The following is a 25,899-nucleotide window of genomic DNA, read 5'->3' as shown; positions in this document are numbered from 1 at the left end:
AAAATGTCTTTGGACTTTTACGACTCATGCGATATCGTATTTCCGGGATTTTCTTTTTAATGCAATCGAGTCTTTGAAATTATATGTTTGTCTATTCATGTTGTTCCTTCTTTTATTAAAAAAAAAAAAAGGAGAAAAAACCAACGAAAATGGCGACATCCCCGTTAAGTGCCGCCCCGTCTCTTGGTGTGACTTTGATGTCATGTGTGTCGAATAAGAAGAGGTTGTGTGTAAATCATAGTTTATATTTCTAAAAGGAAACTTGACTAAATTTTTCGTTGAAATATTAGATATTGGTCATTTTCGATTTGGATTCATGTGTCCTGCTATGAAGGACCATTTTACTGTGTTACCCGCTAGATAGATATCGTGTTCACGGAATAATATTCACTTTCAAGATATCTTGTGGTAAATTGGTAAACGCGCGAGACTCAAAATCTCTCTCGTGCTCAAGAGCGCCGAGGTTTCAAAACATAATATTGAGAATAATCATTGAATTGAATAAGTTACGGCAGTGGATCACGAAATACCCTGCACCCACCTTCTCAATATATGCTTCAACAGGGAATTGTTTATCTTGGTTGTCATAAAGACAACTGGGTGAGATATTTTATGTCCTTTTTCATCTTCATAGCAAGGTTGTCCAAGAAAATTGATTTGCGGGCTCGTCAAGCAGATGATGTCGAAAATCAGCGCATGCAGATCGGAGAACAACCGTGATCGCTCCGCAACATGCCTTCAACAAAATCTCGTCATTGTAAAATAAAAGCTTCCACCTACCATCTTCGATTTGCAATGTTGGAAACACGTATCATGAAGTTTCTGAAGATTTGAAGCGAATAAAGATTGAAATTCCTACGAGTCGATGAATGAGTACTCTGCATCATGAGTGCCGTTCTATACTCTTGTCATAGTTTGCATCATCAGATAGCTGGTTAGTGCTCATCATTCCTCATCTCCTCAGCTTCTCGAACACCAAATGAATTCACCCCACAAGCTAAAATTTTGGAACAACTTTTAAAGACAGTCATTAATCATTAAAGGAAGAAGGAGAATGAGATCACATCCTCAATTAAAAAGGGGGAAAAAAATAGGAGAAGGAGATAAGAGCCTAATCAACTGAATTCTTGAGCCATTCATGTCACCTTTTCCATATGAAAAGGCAACCAATAACTGTACCCCTAACAATTTCCCTAAAGCTAACTTTTAGGGCTTCGAATGCAAATGAACCGAATGTACGAAAATGCCTTCTCCAGTGCAAGCAGCCACTTCCCGGCAAGAATGGTCAGAAATATCTGCAGAATCAGCCACCACAATCTTGTTGGCAGCATGCTTCTCCTAGAATACGGATGAATTTGCTTCAAACTGAGGTTTAGAGGGGCGGAAAAAAAATGCCTGTACGAAGTATGTGAGACGGATAAGACAATTTATTATCGGTAATAAAAGATTAAAGGGCACGACCGAGAGCGAGCCTGCCTTCAAACGTCGCACCAAATTTTAATGCCATAACCTATTGCAGAACCCGTTCCTCGGCCTTTCGCTAGATACCGCGTCTGAGAAGGTGTCAACCAACTGTCCTGCTAAGCTACTTCGGTCATCACTCAGAGCCTGAACAAAGGTGTTAACCACTCTCCGTTCCTGCTCCGTGGATCTTAGGCTGAACCACGTTAAAAATTTCAGCCTGAATTCTTGATTAATGTGACCCCGGCATTCAAGTTCCCTGATGGTCTTGACGCAATCCTCAAAGTTATCGTCCACGCTTCCCGAAGCACTAGAGATATTGCTAGGAGACCCATTTATCAGAGTACTATCGCAATCGTGCAACTCTTCTTTCATGCTCAAAGCTCTTTTTCTGCACAGCTCGACCTGAGAATCTGCACCTGGTGCTTCAAACACCCATTTTGTTGAAATAGAAAGTTTCAAACACCCATTCTCCATCAAGAGTTTTGCCAAAATGAAAATTTTCCCTAGGGATATGCCATGAAGCGTGGACCGATTGGCCACCACCACTCTCGCTGCCGTTGCCAACCCTTGTCACCATAGTGGTTGTAGCTTGTAAGGACCTTTCGCACCCATAACATCTAGAGATTTTCGTACATAGGCGCATGAGCACTATATCTTCCTTGCATAATTCTTGTTCATAGTGAAGCCAAAGTTTCCATCATATGCATATGACGAAGTATTGTCTGTTTGGCCAGGGGTATGACCTCGTTTCCCAGTCGCAAATTCTCTCTTTCAATCATAGGTTTTGCACTACGTTTTTCAGCTGGGATTAGGAAGGACGAGAAAGGGTTTTAAAAATTTAAACATGGTTGAATGGTTGAATGGAGGGAAACAGATGGAGCGAAAGTATTGAGAAGAATTAGAAGAGATTAAGAGAGATAGGCCCGATCAATTCTATGTACAATTTAAACCCATTCGAAAATTTTGAAGGTGTAAGATTTTGTAAGATCATTACTAATTGGTCTAAAAATTTAATTGGGACCACTCCCCCTCACACTTGATTGGTCCTTTTTGCCTGGTACTAGGCATGGAAATATTTAATTGGAAGGCAATGAGATCCGAAAAGATTTGAACTCAAGAACCTCCAACTTTTATATCATGTTAGATTTTGTCGGGCCACTAGCAACCGTTTTAAAAAATTAACTTGTTAGATGAAGGCGTAATTTACTATTTAATTATTAGATCGGGATTTTATTTGTTACTAAAAGATTTATTCTTCTTAATGCGTTTTTTCCCTTTTATTCCTGACTTCCCAAGAACCTTAGACTCAGTCCCTTCAAATGCTCTCTCCTCTTTTACCTCATAATTTATCTCTTATTTTCTTTACTAGTTTCTCCATCCAAACTGAGTGTTAGCTACTAAATTCACGTCATTCTAATAACTTGTCAACCACGGTCAACTTAGTCTTAAAATTCGAGTCATTCTAATAACTTGTCAACCACGGTCAATTTAGTCTTAAACCTCTTAACGATTTTTAATATAATCCATCTTAACAATTTTGGCTGAGTTCTGATAGTCTTACGTGGCACATTCGATGTTAACATTAATGACTTTTCTTATTTATGTTTTTCAAATTTTCTTGGTCGCCAAATTTGCAAGAGGACATCGCCGACCTTGCCCAGCTATGACACACTCGCGTATGGCTGGTGACCCTCGTTGAGACTTGGGGACCTTGTGGGCCTGGAATTAGATGAAGGAAAATAAAAGAAAAAGGAAAGAAAAAAATTAATTCAGAATTACTTTTAAAAATTTACAAAAATCATCCACATCATCATTGACTGTCCTCTGGCTGTGTGTTTGATCATACAATAAGTGGTTCATCCCATCTTCTAATGATTGGTTATAGTTAGCCTAATCACGACCTTATATATTTTCCTAGATCAGTTATAAGACGTGTGTTTGCACAAACTTCAATGTTGATTGCATAAGAATGAGCATTGGTCATGTGCAACTTTATGTGATTATTTGATAATGTGATTTTCTCGGTGGGGCGTGCATAATTGAAAAACCAACTGGACAAGAATCGGTGGACTCGTATTGACCCAATCCGATGAAGTGGAGAGTGATTGTTGAGGCCAAAGAGAGAGACCTTGGACAAGGAACTATTGCAGACAAACATTTATGATGTTAATTGATGGCACGACTGACATAAGCTTAATATGACCAAAAGTGCAGCCGATATGTCGGTTTGAGCGTTCTGCTTGCTATGGCGCGAAAATGGGCATTTGTGATGTTTAAGAGATAGATTGTGTGAATTAGTCTAAATGTATAGTCACTTCGTATCATGTTACTCATACACACATCATTTATTTACATGTCATGATTCATAGTGCGTGTACATGTTATCACATGACTAATTGTTAGTTAAGGTCATGGATTGTTTCAAGCTAAGTAAATTATTAGATCGATCATTAGACTTGATCATGACCTTGGCTCGCCTAGGCTGTGCCACAAGGTCCTAAAGAATCTTTGGGCAATGACTAATAGTTATAGGGCGAGCCCAGTTGGACCCATGATAGGCCAGCGCCATCACAAAATGTACTATACAATTGTTTTTTTTTAATGGATGAGCCTAGGCTTAAATTTTAGTTAGGTCAGGGGATTCATTGATAACCTCTATTGATCTTCCTGCCTTGTCTGGAGGTTTATTGGGAACGAGAAAGATCTAAGTAGCATCAATATCGACACGTGATACGCGACATGACACGACACGATACACTAACACGTCATTTATAAAAAAAATAGAGAATTCCGACACATTATATTTTAAATATATATTTTTACACATACATGGTCACTTGTCATTTTTATGGTTATTTCGATCAAATTAATTTGATTTGAATTCATAAATAAATAAACTAAATAAAATTCCTAGAATGAAATTACACTAAAAACATTAATCAACCATTGGTTAATATCATTCATTGCTTCGAATTGGCAAATTCAATTGCATTCTATTCCAATAATCGATAAAACTTGGAGAGATTAAAAAAAACAATCAACATTCCACCATTAAATTTAACATTTAACAATAAATTGAAAATAAAAAATAATCCACAAGATAGATAACGCAAGGTGAGTAGGGTCGTTATGCGATAGCCAGAGGGTGAGAGAGGCCAAGAGATGAGAGACGGCGATTAGGGTTTGGGCAATTAGGGCCAAGCTGATTAGGGTGGAGGATTTTAAAATGTTAGGTTTGGATAAATTTACATTTTAACCTTAAAATGTAGGGGTGAACAAATAGGATCACACAAACTAAAAATCGCCTAGACCGGATCAGACCGGTGGTCCCGTTCCCCGTTCTAGATGGGTCCAGTCCGATTTTCGATTCTTAATATTGGAACCAGTGGTCGGGCAGTCCGGTTTCCGGTTCCAGGGACATAGGACCGGACCGGTCAAATTTTAAAACAAGAGGCTTGCAACTTGGCACAGGATATGTCTTGAGCACTCAAAAGAAAACACAGTACTTAAAAAATTAGGGTTTCGTCTTCTAATTGATGACGATCGACCCCTTTCGCTTGCCTCCATTTTCATATTGTTTCCTTCGTATCTTTGTGCGTTAGAGCTTTCCCGTCTTATATATTACTGTATTGCTCCGTTTCCCGCATTTTGGGGGAGGGTTGTTCTTTGATTTCGGTTCTACCCGATCGATATGAAAGGGGAAAACACGGTGCTAGTTCCGCGTCGCTTCTTCAACCTCGCTTTGAGACCGCTCGCCATGGATCCGGAAACTAGAGCTTATCAGAATGAGGCCAAGGTACAAGGGGGAATGTGCAATTGCCATCGCGGTTTCAATTTCAATCCTGTAATGTTTAATCTAGAGCTATTATTATTATTATTATTATTATTATTATTATTATTATTGTTGTTGTTGTTGTTGTTGTTGTTGTTGTTGTTGTTGCTGCTCTCTATTCTGGGCACGTGCAGAAATTTGTTGTGTTATTGATTCATTGAAACCGACCGGTCCAATCATCGGTTCCGAAAAATGAGAATCGGGACCACTGGTCGGTTCCCGATTCTTGAGGGGAACCGGATTAAACCTGGAATTGATCATCCCTATTAAAATATTTTAATTTTTTAATATTAACCCCTTGCCTATTGGAATGGCGTATTGAAATTTTTTAAAATAGTGTCCGTGCTTCCTAGAGAGAGATGACAAATTCCCACGAACATCATGGTAGCATTATGGAAGCATACTGACTTTTGTTATTATTGATACTCTACCCTAAAATATTTTATGCATAACATTTGCTTTTTTTTCTTGCCATTATTAAGTATGTTAAAAAATTTGGTCGTGACAACACATTCTCTCTCCACGTCACCATATACACAAGAATCGAAGCAATTTAGACTTTGCTTATTTTGTAAAAAATAAATAATTTAAAAATTATTTCTTTACAATGGTTGCTTGTAATGGTAAAAATAATTAATCAATAAGAAATATTTTTATTATCAATAATAATTTATATCTCAATATTTTCTTTGACGGTAGATTTGTTTTCGTAAACGACCCAAGCAATGTTTTTAAGTAATTTTTTTTTCAAAACATTCATTCTTTGTAAAACAAAAGGCCTTAACTTTTTTTGGTGAAGTTTTAGTTTTATTTTATTTTATTTTTTTGGTGGTCGGGGTGAGGTTTTAGTTTGAGAGAGTACAAAATGCGAAAGATTCTTCGAAACAAAGGGTGCAAAACAGAATTAGCGTGGAACACGAGGAGTTGATTGGTGAAAATTTTCCGAGATTTTCCCGAGTTTGACCGGCGTGTAAAGCAGACGTTGTCGCTTTTGTTAGTCCTGTCTAAATACTTTTCATTCGGACAAGACGACGAAGACTTTTAAGGTGAATCGGGTCCCGCAGCAGCTCCGTCCGTCTGCGGTGGAAAGTGTTTCGCGACCTTTTTGCAACCACCCTTTTTCGAAAATTCTCTGCTCGAATCAAATGAAAAATCCAGTCAAACATCTCAAGCCCAGACGATTTTAATGCAACCCTAACCCGAAATCAAAATACAACCATAATGCCTAATCTAATGAGACAAACCACATGCGAAGCAAAAAAAAAAAAAAAAGGTCTAAACACAAGACGGTTGTTCTAGTCCAGCCTAGGGCATAATCATATGATTAAACATCTAAGATCTTAATCACCTTCTAATCGTACTCGAACCCTAGGACTCCACCCAACACATCGATGAACTGCTGATGCGCGGTGAGCTGAGGGACATGACTGTCCGCCACGATCATCTCGACGGTCGATTCCCCCTGGATCTTGTCGTGCATGTATTGGGCAACCGAGCTCGGCACGACGGCGTCATTCGTGGTTTGGATTATGGTGCACGGAGTCGTCACTCTCCCGAGGACCTCCCTGTGGTCACACAGGAAGACCGTTCTAGCTAAGGGAAGCGCGACTTCGGGCCTCATCCCTCCTAGGCACTTCGCGAATGCCTCGACTGAGGGGGGATCACACGGACCCACCACCAGAGAAGCAAAGTTGGGTGCCCAACCGTGGTAGTCGGACTCTACGCTGGATAGGATCCGATCGATCTGCGCAGCCTCAAACCCACCCTCGTAGCCGTTCGTGTTTAAATACCTACGGAGGTAACCACAATAAGAAACCGCAAGAAAATGCTCTTCATAATCCAATTTGTTTAGGATAATTACAAATTGAAGAGGGCAAAAAAAAACATTATTAAAGTAAATAAAACAGATAAACAAGACGGAAAATCGAGGATCATCGAAGGATTCTTTTGTGTCCTGCTCATCTCGCTCGTGATGGATCCTCAACATTTAAGCACACCGAACAACAGCTTTTTGAATCAAGTACGAAAAGCCTTTATGGCAGATGGCTATCCACTTCCGTCTAGTTAAAAGTTGGTTCACGCCATTCAAAGATCAATATTAAATGTTTAGGGTGTGTTCGAGAAATCAAAAAGTAAAAATAAAAATTCGATCATATCTCACGACCCAAACGGAACCGAGCCAAAATGATATGAATTATTTACCATGAAATTAAATATCATGACAATTCACTAGTCTCTCAATCAACAATAATATTTTGGCTACATGTCGTTCAAGTGTCAGATCAGAACAAAACTTCAAAGATCCCTTTATCCAAGTCTCGCAAAATATCTAAGAAACACGATGAAATATTTTCCCAAGAGATTCAAAAGAATAGGAGTAGAATTAGACACCATAACCGCGAGAGAAACTGATTTTCATATACATCAAAGCCTACTATCGCAAATTCAGCGAACCACAGATGTTCTTAAAGAAGCATGTAATGAATCAACAAGTACTTCACTTTTTTTTTTTTTTGTGTCAGAAAACAAGTGCTTAATTAACAAGCTCTTGTTTTTGTTCCTTCTAGCGGCGGTGAGGTGATGTTACTCCGCCATATGTTATCTAAGAGCAAAGGTCGGATGTTATTTGAAACAAATCCAAGTGATGGAATCGGTATCAAAACGAGCCTGATCGAACTGCATACGCACTGTATTTAACACTCCCTTATTAGTCAGGAGGGCGACAAAAATTTTTCGATCTAGCAATAAGCACAGAACACTTGAGGATGGAGAAATACCATTGATTTGTCTATCAATATCCATCCTATAGTCCTAACCAAGATTATCTTTCGCTTAATTCCTGCTTTTTAGCGGGTAAGCCATTGCTAGAACTTTGTCATGGTGAAGAGAGTACTTTGAAACCATTACGCTTCCTCCTCCACATGCTTATTATAAACAAATTTAGGAAATCAAACTTCACTCCTGAGAATTAACAAGTAAAGGGGACCAAAGTGGCGAGTCATTTCAGAGTTTAGTCAGCTTCTCCTAGCATTCAACATGGATTCATTAATCAATAGAGAACCAAAACAATATTTGTAATGGGCGGGGAAAGTCTTTCTTACTTCAAATTTCTTTTAGCACATATTAGAGATGCCGTTTTGATTATTTAACATTAATAAAACACACCGAGCAAGAACAATTGCTAGCTCCTAACTTACCTAGGGGAAGCACCAACGAGTATGAGCCGCTTGAAGAGGTCGGGCCTCTTCACAGAGGCAATGCAACCGATCATGCCGGACATGGAGTGGCCGACGAAGACTGTGGACTCGAGGCCAACCTCGTCCAGGAGGGCGATCAGATCATCGGCGAAAGCATCGTAGGAGGAGTGCTTCGCAGGGTCGAACAGACCTTCTTGTTCCTTGACAGCTCCCGAGAAACCCCAGTCGAAGACGAGGACCCTGAAATACCGGGACAAGGGAGGGAGGATCTTGTTCCACACGGTCTGGTCTCCTCCGAAGCCGTGAGCGAGAACCACCATCTCGGCGCCTGAGCCGGTGAGCTTCGCGTTCAGGGAGGTCGAGAGGCCCTTCTCTAGCATCACCATTTTTCGCAGGAGGAAGATGAACAAGAAGAACAAGGACAAGAAACTAGAGAGAGGTGGGGACGAGTTATGCTGTGCAGGGGAAATGGCGTGGTTAGGGCACTATTTATAGGGGAAAAAAGGAGAAAAAAATTTGCAATAATTGAGTATGACTAGTTAATGTTCAAATCATAAAATTTAGATTCGAGTCCGTCGCTCCATGAGAAGAGCCTTACCCAATGAAACCATGTGGTTCGATATGGGAAAGGCTAAAATGGACAATACCTCAATGAGTTAATTCAGGATGTCACATCCGATTAAAAAAAAATTAAGAATGTCACAATATGGCGTTAGAGTGGTACCTAACAAATCGGGCGAAAGTTGATAGGCCTATAACATCCCAGTCCAACGAGAGCAAAGAGTGGTTGCTGTGATTAGAGTGCCTGGATAAGGAGCGGCTTTTGGTAGGTTTATAGATGGCAAATGGGTAAAAAATGAACCGAATTGTGCACTGAATATGGATAGAGCGATTCTTGAATATATTTGTGAAAACTGAAATTAATTCACAGAAACGTTTTTTGAGTAATGGCATTGTTAAGCGTGCTTAGGTAGGAGAGTACTTCGAAGATGGGTGACATCCTGGGAATGTATCCACGTTTACACCAAAGGACAAAACCGCGATGCTCGGCATGGGACGAGCCAAAGCGGGCAATATCTCGGCGAGCCATTAGCGATTTTTGGAAGGTTCAGTTGTCTCGAAAAGTGTGCAAATCTCGTTTAAAGAGAGAAAAAAAAATGAAAAATTTGTTCAACCGGTAATCGAGTTGGCCGTCAATTTCTATATAATGGTATAAAAATACAGGGTCATTTTTTTTTCTCCAACTTCTTTCCTTATAGAGCTACTTTTTTTTTTTTTTTGAGAAAAAAACATCATTTGTTGCTTCACCAACAGAGAATACTTGAGAGTACACTCAAGGTGGAAACAGCAACAACAGAGAATGCTAGACGCCCAATTCAAAAGGACGAACTTTTTTTTCCCCTCCATAGGTTGCAATCCAATCATATGAGTGAAGTTCACAACCCGCAACTTACACCAATCAAGTACATGACGAGGAGAAAACAGCCCTTAAAAAATATGAAGACTGAATCATGAAGTAACTTCGACAAGCTTGAAATCGAATAGCTCGCTTCTTTAACTATTTATTTAAAGTTCGTATTCTTACTTGATAAACGAATGTAATGAGATTTATACTTTTGTCATTACTCTCCTCACAATTGTGACTATCCTATTTTTATATGTCTACATTATGAATATGTAATGAATTTGTGAAGTTCTTGAGAAAGGGAAAGGAATGAAAGCTACATCCATTTGAGTGGAGACTTCCAAGGGATATCTGTTCGACTGTTTCTACATGTCCTTTTTGACGGTTAAAGAAAGCACAATCGAGCGCTTTCTAATGGTATTCGGTCCAATGTATCTACTTTTTGCATTAAAGACAAGCCAATAAAGTTGGTCTCTCTTACAACGCTTTCAAAATCAATAATTTGAACGACTAGGGCCCCAGTGCTCACTTTGCTTCCAGTCTTTCATCAACTCATTAAAAGAAGTATTCTTCATGAGATATCTTTCGGAGGATATAAGATTGTAATTTAAACAAATTAATAAAATGCTCGCCCAACAGAACAACTCCACTCCACCGGTAGCTTCCCCCGATCAAAATGGTCTAGACTCCTAACTTTCGATTTTTTCTTCTATTTTATTTTTTTGAAAGTATATAATACTATTTGCAGACACTTTAAATTTTTTAATAACTTAAGGCTCCGTCTGTTTCACGAAAAATAAATAATTTAGAATGTTTTTTTTTAAATTGATCGCTTGTATCGCTATAAATTAATAGTCAATAGATAATATTTTTATCGTCCGCAACAAATTATGTCTAAACATTTTCGTGGTCAATGAAAACATTTTTCGTTCGTTTTATTTTTTTAGGCAATATAAACGATCATTTTTAAGAAAATATTTTCGAAATCGTTTATTTTTTGCGAAACAAACGGAGCCAAAATAAAAAAAAATCTACATTCTCTTCTTTTTTCCAAGTACCATTGGACGATATTCTAAATCGGATGAAATTTTGCAGGCCCACTTTTCGTTTAAGGTCATGTGTAATCAGAAGCACCTTTTTAATGGTGATAATTACGTGAAGATACCGATTGGAAATGGGCCCTTTTCAATTGCTTAAAGCCAAGGGATAATCATTTTTCACAAAAAATAAAATAAAAGAGGATAATCATTGCGTGGATAAAATAAAAGACGTAAAAAAGGAGACAATCTCGCAGCCAAGCTTGCGTGCGAGTGATTAGGGTGCGCTAAACGATGCTAAAAGGAAGACAACCACAATTTGTTGCCTCCGGTTGGGAACATTTAGTGAGGTTGACTCTAGCGCGCACATTGAGGTCCACAAATTAGTATGCTGAATATCATCCACATAAAGATAATCGAGTTGAATCATCTAGAACTCAATTGCAAACAAAAGTGAATTAAGTAATGCTTATGACATCATAAGCACCCTTGGATTATCATCAGACGGACCCATTATTGTTTTATTTCCATTATTCAATGTGCACATAAGGACAAAATCATACTAATGTCATGTCGAATGAGCCAGCATTAACCCGTGCTATATGAGTGCTTGTTAAATATGTCCCCATCAAGATAAAACTCAAATGTTAAGTCTTTGTTATTTGACTACTTGATCAAGTGTCATAATTGCACATGCAGCAAAATTTTTAACGAGTAAGTTATTCCGTCGAGGATTGCCATGCTCTTGCGTTGAGAACCCCGTTTATTTACATGTTGAATAATAAGCAAACAAGCCATAAATTAGTAAAACCCATTACTCATGAGATTTCCCTAACAAGCTCTTGCATTAGATGAGATGCGATGACAAAGCAAAGACCTGGTGGGTAGTCCGAACACGAACCGGTTGCGTTTTCCGGATGCAATTGTACTTATGCCTTACGCATTGCACAAACAACGATATTCATTACTTAAGTCACTAAGCCAACTTCATGGAATTTAGCGTGCCGTTTATTAGGCAAGAAGCAGAACATACTTCCATACATATGCAACAAGTTTAGTCTTGTCCTTCAATATTTGTTATTTTTCTCTCTCGCCGTTATATTAGTATCTCGATCTCTTAAGGAAGGTGATTAGAGATGCTAATAATATCATTTGTAGGGAGATATGTCAAACGGACGAGTGAGGTCGGCTTGAAAATTGTCCTTACTTATTTTCATGTAAGGCAACGGCACATGGAAATTGACTAATGGGAGGTGGAGCCCACATACTAGGAAAGGAATAACACTTGCTCTAATATCATGTTAGAAAATCTAACTCAAAAGTTTAAACTAATAAGTGGAGAGAAACCACATAAATATAAAGAGCATATAAGACCCATTCACAATCAATGTGGGATAACAACAACAACTTCAATAAATATAATCAATCCATGCAGCAACTAAACTCATCAAACATGAATTAAAAAATGGCATCATAACCCATTTTGACAGGTTTACCTATGGCTACAAAAGTAAAATTTTAGTCCGGGATTAATCTAAGACCACTGACAATTATTTGCCAAACAACACATGCATGATATTCAGCTCCTGTTGCGACTACTACTGCTGTTTTCTTGATCTACCCTTTTTGACAGGTCTACTTGTGGCTACAAAACTAAAATTTTAGTCTCGGATTAATCTAAGACCACCGACAATCATTCATCGAACCAGACATGCATGATACCTTAGTTGTGTCCGTTACGTACGCTATTGGGTTCGGGTCGGACATTATGCTTAAAAGATTGTTGGATTTGGAATCGCCTCAATGCCTTGTCTTGTGCGATTATTATTTTTATTTAATTAAAAAAAAAAACACAAAGAAGGCAAGATCGATATCTGGCTCAACAATAATTGCTAAGTTTTTGTCAATAACTTTTCTTGTCTTGCCGAAGGTAGGCTGTGTTGGGCAGACCCAGATGCCATTGTCGGCAACTAGAACTTGAGAGAAAGAGAGAAAAACAAAAACAAAAAGACAGAAATCTTGCCAACATATCATCGTCATTTGACATTTGTACAGTAACCACTTCTATTCATCATATTGTCAGGGCATCTGATACCTACAAAATTTGAGACCACTCACTTGTCAATTTATGAAACAGCCCGAACGGCGCCTAGCTATTCGTATGGTTAATCACTTACTCATGCACAACGAATGGAATATTACTTAGAGATCTAAAATGAACCCGCATAAGATAATCCGACGCCGTGCATGAGAATCGCATTTCGCCGTCAGAAACAGCATAAAGCAAAGATATCCATCAAAACCCAATTAGCAAAACGTTCCATTAAGCCTGAGTAGTAATTACCTGATCTCCTAGCATTGATTAATTTTCCGATTTTAGTAGATTAATATAAGACACCTAGCTAGCACTAATCTAGAAATTAAATTTTTAAAAAGAAAAAGTCATGGGGATCATGTGGACATGAAAAGGACCACTTTGTCCTTTTGCAAAGCGCCATGACATTAAGGCCCCCGCCAAGATACGTCCAAGATCTACCTTTTTCCGCTCTACATTTAATAGATCAAATTGGGTAGGCCCGAGAGGTAGTTGGGCTGGGGCCCACCACGTTCGTCCCCCACCATAAAGTCGTAATTATAAAAAGAAGGTAGAAAATCACGTCAGCCATACGCAACTGCCAGAGCAAAGAGCATGCATCAATTGCATAAGTAGATAATGATGTACATACGTACCTACTACGAACTAAATTAAAAAAAAAAATGCACCAAGTTAGCTTTAATCTTGCAAATAATCAAATAATGCGAAAATTAGGAATATTCATGCTTGGAAAGGGACGCTATCGAAATCAGCACGGACCTTGTCTCCTAAAAAGGAGATATTCAGGCCACCGCCACCGTCTTTCGTAGGAACATGTATTACGGAATATTTCGAACTTATCCATTTGAATATTGAAATTTTTGATTTTACGAAAAGATATTATTGCCACTGTCCTCTTTCTCAAAAGCAAATCTTCTGCCTTATCAGCAAATTTTCCCGTCCAACAGATTAAAGAAAATCAGAAATTCGGCGACGGAATGGAAAGAAAAAACGAGCCAAAATTGAAACCCACCACAAAAGAGCCAAATACGGGATAGCTCGATTTAGATTTATTATGTTGTTTAGCAATTACGAATTAATGTCGTACTCGTATTTAGCCCTATCAAATGTCCAACTAACCGAGTGACGTGACTTGAATAATTTTAGATCTATGGATGGCAACTATCATGATATTGGGTGTATATTTATAATCGCCAGTGCTTGCAAATCAAGCACACATGCTTTTATTAATTTTTTTTTCATGACAGGTATATACCATTAATATTCTTATGTGTGTAAATCACCAACCAAAATTTCGCTACACAAACAAAAATTCAAGTGCCCTAAGCTATGACCTTATCGGTGCAACTAAAAGGGTCCACGAACAGGGGGAAAGTATTTTATGGGATGGTCACGCCATGCCACCTAATGGTTGGTGATGTAGTGTAATCAGCAAATTGTCTTTATTCGCATACTATAGATCACATCCTACTCGGCTTCATGAGTCATGAGTTTTGTATCTCACTTTTGACTGGCCCGATATCGAGTTGAAGTATCAATTAAAATGTATACTCCATCGATTAAAGGCTTTGCGGACTTCAATTTGGAATGGAGAAAAACACGAATTCTTATTGAAAGGAAGGGATTACATCGATTTCCAGCCAAAAGATCGACGTCCAAATATAAGGGCAACACTTCTTGGTATTTGGGTAAGCCCCATTCGATGCATCTACCGTGAATGGTGATTAGAATGTTTTTGAAATCATAATTTGGCCCCAACCATTTCTTTTCTTTGCCTTTGTCGCCTTCAATATCTCCGATGAGGCTTTGTTAAGCTAAGCCATTCATTTAGGGTAGAGAGAGAGAGAGAGAGGCGCCATGCAGTGATAAAATGGTACACTTAACCCGCACTCTCAACAAAGGTTGAAAGCGGAGGTACAAACAGTATTAAATCATCCAATAGGTTTTTATGTGCTCCCAATTACAACGATCCTATCAACTAAAGTTGCGAAATTCAATTCCAGAGCAAGGATGCTGTGTTTCGCAATTCAAAAATAATTTACGTGAAAACTAGTCATGGGTTGAACTCCAAAACAAGCCTAAATATGTTCATCAAGAACCATAGTTATCTACCAAGTTTGAATTCTTACTCTTCGTAACACATGAAAAGAGAGAAAAATTGATGATTCAATCTAGTAATAATTAACGTCACATCTTTTCAGAAATTCCAAATATATTCCCATACCCTTGTGAGTACTCAATGTCCCCATCAATATAACGCTATAAAATTCCCAAGCATCAAAATTATCAACTTTACTAATTAAAGTAATTGTTGTGACAAGCTTAGTCAAAAGAAAATCTCATCATCCAAGGAACATACGAATCTTCACCAGCAACAACAATGTCACGTGACATCAACGACCGGAGAAAAAGCTGTAATTTGGAACTTTGCGACTTTGTCCACTCGTGGAAAGCAAGGATGCCCAACACTGCCTAGTTTGATTAATATTTGTAATTTAAAATAAGAAAAACAAAAATTAATCAAGTCGTTCTTAGACAAATTAGCCGGCGGGCCCCACTGAATATAATATATATAGAGGGACGGCGGCGTAAACTATCGCTAGTGTCCTTCGTGGAAGTCACAGGGGTCACGCATCAATATGAAGTGGAAAGTCCAAAATGGAAGGCGAATATTAACCGCACCTCCGTTTTGCAAAAAATAAATAATTTTAAATAATATTTTCCTGTCTGGGATCGGCATTATGTTAAATCCATCTTTGGACAATAAGGAAAGAAGAAATTTAGCTACCAATCATAGGCACATGGGTAAGGACGCTAACATTACGGATGCGGGATTCAACTCTTGCGTACTGCAACAGATCGAGTCATGAATTTTGATCGGGGTTAGATTTGCCCTTTTAATCCCGAGTTGAGAATAAACAGATCATCTCGGATCCTGCATAGTGCATAGTATTTCCGATTGACACGACACGAACGACACTTGATACATAGTTGGAACAAAAAGGTTAAATCTAGCCCGGTATGAAGAACCAATCCGCCCGAAAGGGGTCGAGAAGATGATTAAGGCATGCAAAGCAATGAACGTGCCCACCATGACGTGCAGACCTAAACCACGACGAGGTCACTTTGACGTCACGCTGACCTCAGCAATTACATCACCTGTTGTCTAATGTTGTCATCCACATTGATTTTGGTTGGAATTTGTTCCATGATCGTAGCACAAAGCAGGCTATTATACTTTTCGCGTGCTTGGCAACGGATCCAATTTTGTGCTCGAAATTACATATTGCAGTCCATAAAGTAATTTGCTCATTTAAAAAGAAATTATTAGAAATGTTTTCGAAATTACAAATTAGATACGTAAATACATATTGAATCGGATCGAGTACAAATAGCGATACCTTAGTAGTTATTTTCCTACGTGAGAACTTATTTTCACATGGATAACTCGATAAAAATCAATTCTAACTAGTTACTCTCGTAGGTTCAACTTACTATTTTTTGGATGTCCCTATCTATGTGGGGAAGTTGCTAACTACTAGTCACATTAAAAAATTTATAGGTCAAAAGTCACATCTCTTAAATGAGAATTACAAAACAAAATGGAAAAGTCTTTTGTCAAGAAAATGTCGACCGGTACCATTCTAACAAGGACATTTTACTAACCGTAGCGACAAATTGCTCTAAATATGGAGGTTAGGGGATTTCCAATTCAAAAACAGGATGTCCATTGTTCAAATCCAATCAACCGCGAGCAAATTGTTCTAGATCATCATCATCGACATGGTTCAAAAATGTCTGGAATTACCGATTCATATATCTCATTCCTTGTTGTATCGAATTAGTATTGAGGTGTGGTCCATACTCCCTATCAATAAGAAGGTATGAGGGTGTGTGTTTGGATCTATGAATAACTATTGTGCTGCTTATATATGATCAATTTCTCTTGTAATTGAGAGTTATAACATAGTAGTGGGAGGTACTAATTATAGTGGAATCTCTGCTGGATATAGCCCTAATTTAAGGGTGAGCTAAAATAAAATCTCGTGTCTTGATTTCTCTTTCTCTTACGTACTCTTTATTTCGTTTTGTTTGTGCGCCTAATCCTAACAATTGAACCATTACCTTAACCACACACTACATGACGGTACTAGCTGAGAAAGTTCGATTAGAGAGGTTATAGGAATGGTATGATCTTCGAACGCATCAATGAAACTTTTTCAAGATGGTATTTGTCAAACTGTTGACGGCAAGCAATAAACATTGAGTCGAGGAGGAGATTGTCTCACTTGTTTTCTAGATGGGTTGAAAGAATGGAGATAGGTAATGCAAAGGTTATCTCACTTATGCCTTGAATATTTATCGTTCATTTTTCCAACAAAATTTGGCCTAATTCTCGGCTAAAGAACACTAGAAGTGTCAAAACTTGTGTACGGCGCTCACTTTAGTGCCAAAACTTTCAAACAATCACTTAAGTGCCAACATTTTTAAAAAACGATCACTTAAGTGCCAACTTCTTTTAAAAGCGATCATTTTAGTGCCGACTCCAATTTCGGTTGACGTGGCTTATCGGAAATCCGACATGTGTTTTTTTATTATTAATATTTGAGCCGACGTGGCTCTGTGGAGTTGACACTAAAATGATCATTTTTTTAAAAAAAAATTGGCACTTAAGTGATCGTTTTGAAAGTTTTGGCACTGAAGTAATTGTTTTTCAAAAAATTTGGCACTTAAGTGATCATTTTGAAAGTTTTGACACTAAAATGAGCGTCGTACACAAGTTTTGACACTTCTAGTGTACTTAAGCCCCTAATTCTCTATTAAACCAAAACCACAAGGATCATTCCGAACTTTTTTTTTGTCTAAAAAAATCCCAAAACTTGAGGTACAATCCCAAATCTGCCATGAACTTTTTTTTGTCTAAGAAAAAATCCCAAACTTTTATCTAAAAAATTCACCAAATTTTAGTATATTCTCAAATCTACCCCCATGATCCAGTTCCAACTTGACGTGGCACTTCCATGCGGATAAAAAATCCACATTAGCAAAGTAATGGGACGACATGGCACTCAATTGAATTTGTTATCGACGTGGATGTCAAGTTGGACTGGATCACGAGAGTAGATTTTAGAATATATTGCAATTTGGTGATTTTTTTTTTAGATAAAATTTGGAGCAGATTTGGAACCGAACTTAAAGTTTGAGATTTTTTTCCGAGCCAAAAAGAAGTTTATGGCAGATTTGGGACCAGACCTAAAATTTATGGTTTTTTCTAAGACAAAAAAATGTGAGACATATTTGGGACTGGAGTTTGAAGTTTTTCCCAAGATTAAAAAAAAAAAAAAAATTTGGAAGAGATTTGGGGCTGGATCTAAAGTTCGGGATTTTTTCCAAGATAGAAAAAATAGTTTGGTAAAGATTTGGAATTGGACCTAAAGTTTGGGATAGATTTGGGACTTAACCTAGAGTTTGGGGCTTTTTAGGGAATTAGACCAACAAAACTTGGACAAAAGACTTGATTTTCAAAATTTTTTTTATCAATTATTTGCGAAGTTTTTGAGGAGTTTGTTTTGTTGTGTAATCTAAAGATGGCGTTTTGGCCCATTTGGGTCTTGGAAGGTAATCCAAATTTCTCCTTTCCTTAAGCAAGAACCAAAAAAATCTAATTCGAGTAGCCATATATAAAAATTATCAAAATTATGTAAGTAATTTGTCATAATCGGTAGAAAACAATAATACTTGAGTTATACTATGTATACACTTACTTTGTAATAGAGGATCCGTCAATTGAAAATTTTTAACAGGACAAAAACGTACAAAATGGATTGAGATCTTGTATGTATCATCGGACGAGCCAATGTTCTGTGTCATTTTAGCTTCGAATGTAGTCGAAAAGTACATCAAGCTTTTTGATGCTCGAACTTGGAATAGGATTGGCAATTCCAAATCCGTCTCGATTCTGTCTCGATCGAAAGGAGGACGATCACTGAAGACCCGGCCAGATCCGATGAATCTAGTTAAGAGTCAAATGTGGGGGTTTTCTTCGTTTTTGCAAACGTGTTTGTTGTGCATCTCTTTATGGGGGCGAGCTAGCAACTTTGCTGGGACGGGTGATCTTTCCTTTTCTCTTCATAACGATGTAGGTCATATCGAATGAATTGTGCTGGATTTATGATTTCATGTGGGCGTCGCCGTCGAATAATAAATTTTTTTAGCAATTTAAATGCCAAATGAGGGGGGAATGTATTGTCGTCCTTGGTGGGTCGCAGCATAGAAATTCCATAAAGGTCTAGGGTCCAGCATGTCTGCTCATTTAAACGACGGTTCCTACCTTTCTCGATAAGTACATGAATAAATATAGGAAAATACTTCATTGACAGTACTATCGGGAACGATACAATCTCAACCATAGATCTACACACTATCATCACGTGTTTTACATAAATCACTCATTGATTGGGAAATCGTGTGGTCGAAAATAACCGACGGTACTGTCGGACTGTCGTCTTAGCGACTTCTTATAAATATGCGTATGGAGCAATATCTTACAACAATAGAATTCTGGACGATTTATTCCACTTCCTGGAAGTAGATGCATTCTTCTCTTTTCATTTATCGCTCCATTTTTTTTTTTAAGTTCATACAATTCAAGCGCATGAACGTAGAGATTAGGCTACCTTTTACCGCTCAAGACCTTAAATTCTCATACGTTCTTCTTTCAAGTAGGGCTGGTAATTTGCACAACCTTGAACGCAACACATGACAAGAAAAGAACCGAATCACGAGGAAGAAAACAATCAATATTACAAAACATGATGCGGATAATTCGTAAATCGACACGAGTTTTCATCGCCAAGTTAATTGTTTAGCTCATTTGAATCATGACAAGATGATGGGAATCCTCGGTCCTATAACTGGTTCCATGGACAAGGACATTACTTGTATGATGGAGCATCATTCCGTTTCTCGATTTCTTTTTCTCAAGAGAAAAAGAGGACATTGATAGACTGATTTTCATTTCTTATTATCTTTTGCTTAGGGTTCTAATTTTTGTGGTTTCGTTAACCTTCTCTAATTTACCAAATTGCCCCTCGTGCCACGATTGGCCATTTTTGCTATCATTTAGATAGCAATAGATAAGTGATAGTCACTAAAAAAGACATTTAAGCTCTGTTTGTTTCGCCAAAAGAGAAAGATTTGAAAAACTATATTCCTAAAAATGATCATTTGTATTGCTTGTAAAAATGAATGCACAAAAATAGTTTTTGTCATTCACGAAAAATATTTGGATATAAATTGGTGTCGATAATGAAAACTTTTTTCAAGCCATTAATTTCAAGAAAATATTTGTTTAAATTCAATTATTTTTCGCAGAACAAATGGAGTCATAATTGCAACTTCGACAAGACTAAAAATCGTAAAATGTCTTTGGACTTTTACGACTCATGCGATATCGTATTTCTGGGATTTTCTTTTTAATGCAATCGAGTCTTTGAAATTATATGTTTGTCTATTCATATTGTTCCTTCTTTTATTAAAAAAAAAAAAAAGGAGAAAAAACCAACGAAAATGGCGACATCCCCGTTAAGTGCCGCCCCGTCTCTTGGTGTGACTTTGATGTCATGTGTGTCGAATAAGAAGAGGTTGTGTGTAAATCATGGTTTATATTTCTAAAAGGAAACTTGACTAAATCTTTCGTTGGAATATTAGATATCGGTCATTTTCGATGTGGATTCACGAGTCCTGCGACGAAGGACCACTTTACTGTGTTACCAGCTAGATAGATATCGTATTCACGGAATAATATTCACTTCCAAGATATCTTGTGGTAAAATGGTAGACACGCGATACTCAAAATCTCTCTCGTGCTCAAGAGCGCCGAGGTTTCAAAACATAATATTGAGAATAATCATTGAATTGAATAAGTTCGGCAGCGGATCACGAAACACCCTGCACCCACCTCTCAGTATATGCTTCAACATGAAATTGTTTATCTTGGTCGTCATAAAGACAACTGGTGAGATATTTTATGTCCCTTTTCATCTTCACCGCAAGGTTGTCCAAGAAAATCGATTTGCGGGCTTGTCAAGGAGATGATGTCGAAAATCGACGCGCCAAGGTGAGCTGTGCTTTAGCAGATCGGAGAACAACCGTGATCGCTTTGCGACATGCCTCCAACAAAATCTCGTCATCGTAAAATAAAAGTTTCCACCGACCATCTTCGATTTACATTGTTCGAAACACGTATCATGAAGTTTCTGGAGATTTGAAGCGAATAAAGATTTGAAATTCCTACGAGTCGATGAATGAATACTCTGCATCATGAGTGCCGTTCTATACTCTTGTCATAGTTTGCATCATCAGATAGCTGGTTAGTGCTCATCATTCCTCATCTCCTTAGCTTCTCGAACACCAAATGAATTCACCCCACAAGCTAAAATTTTGGAACAACTTTTAAAGACAGTCATTAATCATTAAAGGAAGAAGGAGAATGAGATCACATCCTCAATTGAAAAGGGGGGAAAAAATAGGAGAAGGAGATAAGAACCTAATCAACTGAATTCTTGAGCCATTCATGTCACCTTTTCCATATGAAAAGGCAACCAATAACTGTACCCCTAACAATATCCCTAAAGCTAACTTTTAGGGCTTCGAATGCAAATGAACCGAATGTACGAAAATGCCTTCTCCAGTGCAAGCAGCCACTTCCTGGCAAGAATGGTCAGAAATATCTGCAGAATCAGCCACCACAATCTTGTTGGCAGCATGCTTCTCCTAGAATACGGATGAATTTCCTTCAGACTGAGGTTTAGGGGGGCGGAAAAAAATGCCTGTACGAAGTATGTGAGACGGATAAGACAATTTATTATCGGTAATAAAAGATTAAAGGGCACGACCGAGAGCGAGCCTGCCTTCAAACTTCGCACTAAATTTTAATGCCATAACCTATTGCAGAACCCGTTCCTCGGCCTTTTGCTAGATACCACGTCTGAGAAGGTGTCAACCAACTGTCCTGCTAAGCTACTTCGGTCATCACTCAGAGCCTGAACAAAGGTGTTAACCACTCTCCGTTCCTGCTCCGTGGATCTTAGGCTGAACCACGTTAAAAATTTCAGCCTGAATTCTTGATTAATGTGACCCCGGCATTCAAGTTCCCTGATGGTCTTGACGCAATCCTCAAAGTTATCGTCCAAGCTTCCCGAACCACTAGAGATATTGCTAGGAGACCCATTTATCAGAGTACTATCGCAATCGTGCAACTCTTCTTTCATGCTCAAAGCTCTTTTTCTGCACAGCTCGACCTGAGAATCTGCACCTGGTGCTTCTCCAGCAGCAGCCCCACACGTCCAAGCCCGTGAGTCGATCATCAGGGGTCCAGCTTCATTGTGCTTCCTGAGTTCATGGGAAGCAGCATCATCATCCACCTCAACGACCTGATTGAATAAGCAGCCGTTATCTTCATCCCTGGAGAACTCATAAGGAGGAGCTGCCTCATTTAAATCAGGGACAGAAGCAACATTTAAGTCAAGTTCACGCGGAACGGATGGCACATAATCTTCTACAACTTTCTTGGGCTCCATCCTTTTTCTTATTCCGCAACATCTCTCCATGTCAGCACTGCAGAATCCATCGAAGCATCCTCGCTCTTGAGCTGAAGCCAGGTGCAAGATCTTTCCGAGATCACGGACCTTGAAACCAGCAAAAGCAACTGCATCTGTAGACTCAGGCTTGATATTGGAACCAGAGGAACTTCCTTCAACAAGGGCTCTCTCTTTGTTGCCACCAATAGCAGCTAATGGGTTGTGGTTCTTTAGGATGATCTCCACACTTTTTGTGAAACACTTTGCCTCGGAATGACCCAAATCACCCGTTCCTGTATAAGAAATCATGTGAAAGGAATATTCGGTGCATGGCTGCAGATTGGATATCAGAATTCTTCTCTTGTCTCTAGGAAAGACACAAGCGGGTTCTTCTCTCGTTTCTGCTCCACTCTCATGATACCACAGTTTGTAACCCTTGATGTCGTCAGATGATGGAGAAGACAATTCAATCAGAACAATAATGACAGAGGACGAAGTTACTTCCTCAAATAGGAACTTGCAAGCAGCAGGACGTGACTCCTCTGTAACGTAGACAGAAAAATTGTTAAAGAATATTATTATGTTAAAGTACTTCAGATCCGACCCCCAAAAAAAAAGTACTTCAGAAAAGATAAGGGCCTAGTACAATGGATCTAACCTCTACTGGTTATATTGCCATTAGAAGCACTGACCAACAATCCCTCTGCTCTTTCCACTGCAAGAGAGCAGAGTCTCTGCACATCACCTGCAACTGATAGCCTGCTGACAATTCCCCGTGCCATCTTGGCAGGAACGCCATTGATGGGACCCACCTCTGTTTCTAATTTGGCCTTTGCATCTTTGACATATTCGTGCAAATCTTTGAACCGGGACGTACCTTCCAGAAGCCTGTAACTCAAGCATATCCTATGGCAGAGGACGTCAACACGACGAGCATCCTTAGCTATAGCTAGTTGCTTCTTCCAACTTCTGCATGTATCCACATTAGAAAGACATCAGCATAAGTCGGAAAACTATTGCAGGAAAACCAGCAACTTTTCCCCACTTGTACTCATGTTTAACATACATTAGTGTTTTCATGTATTTACTTGGGTCTTATTATCATCAATACATATAGCATTTGATATTCAGATATCTCGAGATGGATTTCTCCTTCCCCTTAAACAGGCTTTCGAGTTTCAACCCAGACCATCAAGTTTCCCAACACCTTTTTGGTTCTATTTCCAAGGCTGAAACCTGACTAACCACATAAATGCACACCACAAATTGTCCAAAACGTCTTGTTCTTGGCCAAATCTTACAAAACAATATGCTTAAAAGCTTTATCATAAAATTTATATAGAGACATGTCATCTTATCTGGCCATAGCAACTTTAATACTCAGAATGGATAGTTAATAGCTACTCTGCCTAGATTTAAGTAGAGAAAAAGAGAGGATCCAGAAGGAACATAACTCTGTTGAAAGTTACTCGTGAAAAAATCACTCACTGCAGAAGTAAATTACACTCTTTAACACATGAATTTTGTGGCTACTACAGAATATAAACCTCTTTCACTGTTTTAAACATCAGTTAAGTAGGAATCTAATAAATTCAGAAATAGGCACATGATAGTTTTGACGAGAAAAATGTTGGGACTAGAACTCTGGTAGTCATAAATGTAAGGCAAACAGTTGTTTCACAAAAAACATTGTTTGTGTAAAACTCAGAGCAGACGTTAACTCTTTAAGCAATGTCCAGATGACTGAAAACGTGAAACATGGAAAATACTAATACAAAGAATACCACAAAAGGCAGGATGAGAAAAGCATACTCACACAACTTTTTTTGCTAAACGCATAATCATACAATACACAAGACGATCAGAAATACCAATAATGGAGAACAAATCCAAATAAGGCGCAGGTAGAGTACTTAACAAAATGAAATAATTATCTGGCACATGCTATAAAATAAGAAGTTTTGACAATAACACAAATTCGTGGGCAAAGAAAATCAAGGTGCATGTCCAATCAATGAATGAGCAGAACAAACATTCATCAGATAAGAAATATTCCACAGCCACGTGCCTGAGGGGCAAGGATAGCCACGGTATATAAAAAAAAAAGGGATTGCTGCATCAGAACAGAAGAGTGAAAAGACGAACACTTACCCTAAAATTCCAGAAACTTTACCACAAGAAGCACAGCAGTAACTGCCATCAAGCTGCATCAGTTGTCCAAGATCGACAACTCCAGCCTTTTCACGTTGAAGAGCACACTCAATGTGGCATGACAACCCACAGGAGCCCAATACCCCATTATCAGACTCTGATGAGCACACCAACCAAAGGCTGGGATCCTTATTGTCATCAAATACATGGCAAATACAGCAAGAGCACCTCTTGCAAAATGTATCATCGGTTGAAAGGACAGCTCTACAAGCTGAATTTTTGCATATCCATGACTTTGAATGCCCAAAATCTGAAACCTGTTCAATGGCTGGAGGAAGTCGCATTGGGTTATCTCCCTTTCTCGTTTGCTTCTTGGAAGAGGGTTGATTGCTTGGACTATTAGAGGCTTTCCTGTGATCCTGCTTCTTAAATGTTTTATTGTTCGGTTTCAGAGGTTCTCTCATTTTGCTTTTTGATGAGGCTGAGTTTTTCTTGTCCTTGTCGAAGCAAGTTCGAAGAAGTTCCTTCTTCAGACCAGATTTTAAGAACTCCTGCAGCAGATCTGGACTTTTTGAAGCATCATCCGAATTCCCATTTTTTTCAGGAGTGCTCTGAACACTTGAAGAAAGACTCTGGATACCGGAAACTGGATGGAGAATATAGTTCATTTTAATGATAGGAGAAACCATTGAAAAAACTAACATAATAAAAAACAGATTTACGAAAAGAAACAAGAAGTTCCCATGCTTACACAACGTGGAAAGAAACCACCATTGCACATATAAAATCCAGCACTCCTAAAGGAAGAAGCCTATGAAACACATAAACTCGTTCAACAGCTCAGCAATGATCCAGCTTATTAGGACATCCTGTAGCTAGCCGCACCCCCCCACCAAAAAAAAAAATTACAAAAAACTCTAAAAAAAGAGTGCTAAGGTTTGTCAAAAGGATGGAGAAATCGATGATCTCACTCAGAGTAGAACCAAGATGGATTAAGTGGAGAAATGCGCCTAGTGTTTTGTCCAAGTGTTGATCCCTCCTGATGTTTTTATATCAGAATTCGATCCATGATCTTGCAAAAATGCACATCAATGAATTCCACCTTTTTAAAACATGTCTTTTGTAAGCATAAGTTGA

General features: G+C 38.5%; 2 protein-coding genes across 4 annotated transcripts in view; both read right to left on the bottom strand.

The window, feature by feature from the left end:
* Positions 1–1,009: 1,009 nt before the first annotated feature.
* Positions 1,010–25,899, bottom strand: part of LOC115728148 (VIN3-like protein 1) — a 29,159-nt gene continuing 4,269 nt past the window's right edge. For 2 of the 3 annotated variants that reach the window (XM_048277314.1, XM_048277316.1), the window contains exons 3-7: positions 24,763–25,408; positions 23,270–23,580; positions 22,347–23,153; positions 1,511–1,880; positions 1,010–1,395 (exon numbers count right to left, since the gene is read on the bottom strand). In XM_048277314.1, coding sequence (XP_048133271.1) covers positions 1,200–1,395; positions 1,511–1,880; positions 22,347–23,153; positions 23,270–23,580; positions 24,763–25,408 — 2,330 coding nt within the window. In that variant the 3' untranslated portion in view covers positions 1,010–1,199. Of the gene's footprint in view, positions 1,396–1,510; positions 1,881–21,505; positions 21,862–21,976; positions 23,154–23,269; positions 23,581–24,762; positions 25,409–25,899 lie in introns of those variants that run through there. The other variant, XM_048277315.1, reaches the window with a different exon arrangement.
* On the bottom strand, positions 6,290–8,965 carry LOC115732881 (strigolactone esterase D14-like). The gene is made up of 2 exons (XM_048277317.1): positions 8,494–8,965; positions 6,290–7,086 (listed from the first exon to the last, which is right to left on the bottom strand). Exons 1-2 carry the CDS (start codon positions 8,877–8,879, stop codon positions 6,648–6,650), a joined length of 825 nt encoding a protein of 274 aa, XP_048133274.1. The 5' UTR covers positions 8,880–8,965; the 3' UTR covers positions 6,290–6,647.

This window comes from Rhodamnia argentea, chromosome 4 (assembly GCF_020921035.1).
Source record: "Rhodamnia argentea isolate NSW1041297 chromosome 4, ASM2092103v1, whole genome shotgun sequence".
NCBI lineage: Eukaryota > Viridiplantae > Streptophyta > Magnoliopsida > Myrtales > Myrtaceae > Rhodamnia > Rhodamnia argentea.
Note: the sequence above shows the minus strand (reverse complement) of the source record. Positions and strands in the feature narration are given on the sequence as shown.